Source organism: Colias croceus, chromosome 25, assembly GCF_905220415.1.
Source record: "Colias croceus chromosome 25, ilColCroc2.1".
In the NCBI taxonomy this organism is placed as follows: Eukaryota; Metazoa; Arthropoda; class Insecta; order Lepidoptera; family Pieridae; genus Colias; species Colias croceus.
In genome coordinates, this window is record NC_059561.1 from 5,030,839 (window position 1) to 5,037,855 (window position 7,017).

The 7,017-nt window shown below is 33.6% G+C and overlaps 1 protein-coding gene across 2 annotated transcripts; it reads right to left on the reverse strand.

The window, feature by feature from the left end:
• Positions 1-223: 223 nt before the first annotated feature.
• LOC123703237 lies at positions 224-6,335 on the reverse strand. 2 transcript variants are annotated; one of them, XM_045651178.1, is made up of 6 exons: positions 6,260-6,335; positions 5,610-5,788; positions 3,647-3,806; positions 1,514-1,687; positions 745-911; positions 224-392 (listed from the first exon to the last, which is right to left on the reverse strand). In XM_045651178.1, the coding sequence occupies exons 2-6, from the start codon at positions 5,778-5,780 to the stop codon at positions 246-248; spliced, it is 819 nt and encodes a 272-aa protein (XP_045507134.1). In that variant the 5' UTR covers positions 5,781-5,788; positions 6,260-6,335; the 3' UTR covers positions 224-245. The 2 variants fall into 2 exon arrangements, with proteins under 2 accessions (XP_045507134.1, XP_045507133.1); XM_045651177.1 differs by having other exon boundaries at positions 5,610-5,794; positions 6,260-6,332.
• Between the last annotated feature and the right edge of the window lie 682 nt (positions 6,336-7,017).

Here is a 7,017-nt window from a genome sequence, read left to right on the forward strand (position 1 = left end):
CACGGCTTTACCCGCATTGCTCCTCTCCTTTTAGCCTTCCTCGATAAATGGGCTATCTAACACCGATATTGTCCAGAAACTTCAACACTTGGTCTTCCATTTCCAAAAACATCTAATAGAATCATACTCATTTAAAATTCAAAAAGGTTTCATTAAAAAAGGTTTCACCAACAAGGTTACACAAAAAAGGTAACAAAAAAAGGTTACACAAAAAAGGTTACAAAAAAAAGGTTACATTTTTTTAATCAAGTCTCCTGTTCATCATCAGCGACTTGCACATTGAATCTGGAAGAAGCTTGAGGTCGAATCTCTTCAGGCTCTTCGACGGATGGTATGCGGTAGCCCATGAGTGCCATTCCATAGTTACCAAGCCCGGTGTCCCAGAATACTATCTGAAAATTGTTGTGAAAAATCAGAAAAACATTAATAGAATCATGCAAATCATCAGCCCCACTGCTAGGTCACGGTCCTCTCGTGAACATTTATTCCCTTGTGAATTTATTTTAACCGCGCGTTCAAAATATATGCGAGTAGATAATAATTAATAATATTATCTAGGCTATCATACTATAAATGCGATAGTGTGTTAGTCGCCCATATTAAGTTATCACAATAATAAGGGCATTGTTATGTTTTGCCGGTGTTTTAGAAGGTGCTCAAGTCTTCGTTGTCTTTCTAGAGCGATTTTATGATATGATTTTTGCGGCTGAAATGGAAAGCCTTTAAGTACCATGTAAACATCACCTGATCATCAATAAGATACCGCACATAGTATATCTCGTTGAACTTCTCAAAGCCGAGTTCCTCCGCGATCTGCTGGCCCCGGCCCGTGCCGAACAGGCCTGATATCGCGGGCACGCTCGCGCTTGTGCTCAGGTTGATAGCTGCTTTTAGCATTTCTTTTGCTATACCTGTGAGGGTGTGGTTGTGATAATTTGTATAAATTAATGTTAAGATGTTCGCTGCAAAAATTCAACAGCTCAAAATTGCAAATTCAATTAAAGGCTAAAATTTTGATATGGTATATAACTCACTAGCTGCGAAACGCGGTTTCACCCGCATGGCCCCCTTCTGTTGGTCTTAGCGTGATGATATATAGCCTTCCTCGATAAATGGGCTATCTAACACCGAAAGAATTTTTCAAATCGGACCAGTTGTTCCTGAGATGAGCGCGTTCAAACAAACAAACAAACTCTTCAGCTTTATAATATTAGTATAGGTTATTTCCCTGTTATCTTATTGATTTGATCTACTTATAATAATTATATTTTGTATGAAATAATGCGCTGCTTATTTCTTTGTGAAAATTTTGATTAGCTCTGCATATTATTATCATTTAATATAATGTATTGTGAATAACAAATACATGCATTGTTTTACATTTTAACAGTTAAAATACCAAAGCTATTTGAAATTAAAAAAAAAATATTGTTATATAAATAAAACGCGAATCAATCCTCAGTTTTCAAAACAAGCCTAGCGTTCTATGACAATTGTATTTCACAATACTTACCCCTATGCCGGTACCTCGCCTTAAGTGCCAGTACGTATATCTTGAAGTACCTCCTCACTCCCAGTTTATCAAACACATTGACTGGTTTCTCCACTTCCCTATTGAAAGTTACCACAGTCGAGTACAGAGGGTTATACGTGATCTTCACACGGCTGAATGTTCGGGAGAACGCTTCTGTAATGCGTACAGGGGACTGACATTATAATTTTAAACTTGGCCTTAAGTGATTTTTGGAAGTATTGCACTAATGTTAGTGGTAAGTTCGTCGGCTGTATGTACGGGAGAACGCTTCTCTAATGCGTACAGGGGAATGACATTATTATTTTCGAGACTTTGCGTAGAGTGATTTTGGAAAGTATTGCACTAATGTTAGTGGAAAGATCGTCGGCTGAATGTACAGGAGAACGCTTGTGCAATGCGTACAGGGGAATGACATAAAGTGATTTTTGGAAGTACATATTAATATTACTAATATTACACTAATTTTAGTAGTAAATTTGAAATTTTAAAGTTTTTGTTTAATTTAAATCACTTCAATAATAACCCACTATAAACGGAGCAAAACATTAAAATTGGTCGACAATTTTATTTTCCAACTCACGGCATTTGATCTTTTTATTAATACTGAATTCCTGAAGCCCCTCAAACATCTTCCTCGCGTTTCATTTACAAATATTTGTACGCGAAAACGTCAAAGTTATTACGTCACAGATAAAATATGCTAAACAAAAGCGCTTCCAAAGCTAGGTTTCAAATAACTAAGCTAATATATACAAGCCCACCTTACGTTTTGGCTGGTCGGCGACAGTGTATATCTACCCTAATATAGACTCATAGCGGGACTACTTGGAATCCAATTTACGTACGAAATGTGTGGTCTTAATACGAGAAACAGCGGTTTAATATTAAGACAATAATTTTTTAGCACAAGCCAACATTTTAATCTACCTATTCTTCTCTTTAATCGGAATGTCCACTTAATGTTTTATTAAATATATTAAAATGTTTTATGTTATGAACGCACCTTTACGTTAAACAAAGTACAGGAAACAAAAATGCCTCTCTGAAAAATAAATAAGTTTTTTCTTTTCCTTGTTTTCAAATACTGATAAATTCAAATTATTGTAATAAAAATCAAAATTATGATATTATACTTTCCCCTGTTTTAACTTTATAGGATTTGAATTTTAATTTGTTACGTAAATAAACAGAATAATACAAATTATGCGTAAAGGTATGTTTATTATAACCTAGGTAGACATTCTTTTCATAACTGTCCGTTTGAAAAATGGCACAAAATAATTTTAAATCCAACCCCGCTACCTCTCGCACCGTACACCACAGTACAAACTCCTTAAGCTGAATCGGAATTCTTTTTACGGGTGCTGTAAAAATTTAGGCTCGAAGCATTCAAGGAATCCACTCCCTAATGTAACGGCCACCGATACAGGAAAATCGAGTTTTATTCGAATCGATACGATACCGATAGATACGCAAATAGATTTCGAATAGCTAACCGAGTGCCGTGTTTTTGATCGTATCCCCGCGGTTTGTTATTGTTCGAGCTGAATCGTTTTGAAAAAACACCACGTATTTTTTCATAGCTAATGTTGTGCGTGAAAGTTTGAAGTGAAGTAAATAGAATGAAATCATTGTAATAAGATTATAATAATTATACTTTTTAGAAAAAATATCGTCAATGTTATCTTTTGGGCTTTTGCTTTGATAACCTCGAAGTGCAAACAAACAAACACTACAAATTGCTATTAAATCTATAACAATCTCACAAACTATTATTATTATCGTTTGAAGTATTGAAATTCTCTTATTTCTTTTTTTTTAATTTTTCATATTGTATGATTTAACTTATTGTGTGTTAAATATTTTATTTGCAACTAGCTACTAGCTTACCGACCACGGCTTCGCCCGCGGCTTCGCGCGCTTTGTCTAAAACCTAATAAATTATATACTAAAACCTTCCTCTTGAATCACTCTATCTATTAAAAAAACCTGCATCAAAATCCGTTGCGTAGTGTTAAAGATTTAAGCATACAAAGGGACATGGGGACAGAGAAAGCGACTTTGTTTTATACTGTGTAGTGATGAATATTGATTACATTAAATTAAACTAACGTTTCTCCTGTATCCTCATGATCATCACACCAACCAGCTGGTCCGTGCCTTCCTTCACTGCGGCTATGGACATCTTATCTTTCATCCAAACACGAGCGTGGTGAATAAACTCGTCTGTACCTTCCTTATCATCAGCTATCTTCACCGATCTGTAGGTGATCTGTAATGCGCTGAATGTGGGTTATGTTAAAATTGTATGATGAAAGTTGCAGGCAGGGTAATGTTAAAATTGTATAGAGAATGTTGCAAGAAGGCAGGGTAATGTTAAAATTGTATGGAGAATTTTACAAGAAGGCAATTTTACGCTTATGATGAATAGGAATCGAGAATGTAGAAAATATTTATAAAACTAGGTATATAAAAATTGTATGAATAATTTCTAATAATGCTGTTTTGTAGAAGTGGGAAAATGAAATAATAAGAATAGTGGAAATGATCCCTTTGGTTTATTGATAGATCATGCCTTACGGTTACTATTATCCGTAACGTTTTCTCTTATGTATGAAATGAAATTTGATAAAGAAGGAACTGACGAAAGATACATAGCCAATTTTTTGCGAATGCACTTCTTAATATTTTGTAAATGACGTACATGATGATTTTGATAATGGGTGAAGAAATAAGAAATACGCAGGACAGCTCAGTACTAATTTAGTATAAATTTCTAATGTCTGTAAAAAACAGAAGAACCTTCCTTCTGAAGGTACCTACTAGTTAAAACGCAACAAAATATTGTTCTGTTGTCACAGAATACTTAATTGTAGCTAACGCTGTTATTCAAATGAAAACCCATCATTACCTACCCTATTATCTCAACACCCATTCTAATCCGGCTTATCTTCTTAAAAAGTCTTTCAATGAACATTAGCCAGACGTCTAAATTGCGTAAGCCTACTCAAGAATGCTCACATCACGCTATAAGCACCCACTTAAGAGCAGGTGCGAATATATTTGATAAGCCAACACGTAACACATAAAACATAATTTTTTATGGAGTCAAGTGGAAATCGCCTTCTTCCGATCTATTGTTTTGTTAATGTTGATGTTGTATTAGTGTAATTTATTGGCATGTTATTGTAATTGTCATATTTGTATGATGCAACGGACATTTTATAACCAAGAAAATTTTAATTTGATTACGAGCTGTATAAGTGCGTCTAAAACAAAATAGAGCGTGTGTGCCGAGCACATGTGTCGGAAATGAAACTTCTTTGCCACGATTCAAAGAAAAAAATCGTCGCCTTACTTCATGACGTGACTGGATTGCCATGACGCAATCTTGAAATTTTACTCTCAACGCGCCTAAATACGTTTTACTTCAAAATTTGACGACACCTCACTATGGTCCTTTTATCACAAAAATAAACAATTATAGTCAACCACAAAAAGCTCTTTAATTTAAAATAGATTAAATTTTTACTATAATATAATTTATTCCAAATAAAATCACGTTATTTTTACAATTACCACGAGCAGACAAACCACTTTGCCCGGAATTTTAGAAAATCTATTTTACTGATGTTTTTGGCTCAAAGCGTCTCAATTAACCAAATTAACGTTTCAATGGTCAATTCATTTTTCTCTTAACCCTTTGATTAAACATTTTACAATGTAATTGGAGATTTTTTAAGGCACCTCACTATGGTCACTATGGGTTTGAAGTAGAATACCTTTAAATTTAAAAACAATCTTTAATATATGGTAACTTAATATTATGTCCTGTTAAATACCAATCAAAATAACTTTAGAAAATTTAAAAGACAATCTGATAATAATTGTATATAAAAATAATATTTTTTGAATAGATTCTCCAATAGACTTTGCTTTATTAACATTACAACGCGTTTTGCCTGGCTAGAACTAGTTGCAACTACATATTTTTTCTTACAATTACGAACAACTAATAAGCGGGCTTTCGCCGTAATATATACCGTTATTAAACAAACAATATTATTCACACTACCTCTTCAGTCAAATAGTGTTTCTTCAGCAGTCTAACAGCATCTTCATATCTTCTATCTAGTAAATCCTCGAAGCGTATGCCACAAGGCACTCTGCCCCAAATCGATGGAGCCTTTATACGTTCCTCCAATGCCTTCATCTTTTCCACCTCGGCTTCTGCACTTCTGGCCATTTTTTAATCTGTAACTGATGCCACGGATAAATAAATATATTACGTCTTATTTTAGGAATTTTTGACTATACTATGCTTATTTGTTGATATATATATTTCAATGTATCTGTGTACATACGTAGAACGTGAGGATATCCAATTTATATGGTTAGTAGTGAAAAAAAATAACGTTTTTAAAGTCTTATGAAAAATATTTAAGAAAAGAAATGGATATTCAATTTTTACAGTATATTACATTGTATTTATTGATTAAATTGTCTATCGAAATTCGAAATTTATTTGTTCTTTAGAAGAGTGTTGAAAAATGTTCTTAAAATCCTATAATTCTACCAAAATTTAAATACCAAGTATAATTTCCAATCAGTCCAATACCTAAGCTAATTATTTTCTCCATCGCTTTTATAACGTCCAAAAACCATACCTACAACATTGAAAAGTACTCCGAGATTCGATCAGCTACATAAGGGACCTGAATTTACCTTCCCTTGACCTTTCCAACTTGATTATCTCCTGCCAATAACATAGGAACGTCGACTCAACTAATAAACTCTGCCAAATATTACTTGTGTATATTATAATATTTGTATAATATCATAATAATTGTATATGAATGACGTTTGTCATATCGCGATAATTGAATTGTCAATATTGATGAAGTTATCGATAGGCTGTCTATGGTATTAATTACCTATATACAAACTGCTTGAGACCGTTAGTGGAATCATACACTCTGTGCATACACTACTTTATATTATCAAAAAATGCACTGTATCTACAGCATTAATTATTGAAGTGAAACTTCTTTATCGGGGTTAGAAAAAAATTTAGTGTAACAGTTTTTCGTTACGCGTGACATTTTTCCGTTACGCGCCATCTTTTTCTTATCCCTACCACGCGTGATTCGACGTATTTCTGTAAAGTTGCATATAGTAAATTATTTTTTGAAAATTAAGGTCATAAAGAAGTTCCACTTTTACGTGTGTACACTTATAGTACACGCACACATTTTTTTACAGGAACTCTACGGTATTCATGTTAGAATAAATGTCGAATTTCAACCACCGATTGACCCTGGTTTCAGTTCTTCAATAAAATAAAAATAATTTAACGTTATTTATCAACACTCTTTGATAACTCCTCCGACAATCATTTGAATAAACCAACCAATAAAACGTTTTAAACAAAGAATTACAGGACAGAATTATCAAATTTACCAAATCCCCGCGGAGCATTAAAA

Coding starts and splice junctions, on each gene's coding strand:
- LOC123703237 (XM_045651178.1), bottom strand. CDS start 5,780: ATGGCCAGAAGTGCAGAAGCCGAGGTGGAAAAGATGAAGGCATTGGAG. Junction 3,807..5,609: donor AACACTATTTGACTGAAGAG/GTAGTGTGAATA, acceptor AGCGCATTACAG/ATCACCTACAGATCGGTGAA. Junction 393..744: donor GGTATCTTATTGATGATCAG/GTGATGTTTACA, acceptor AACAATTTTCAG/ATAGTATTCTGGGACACCGG.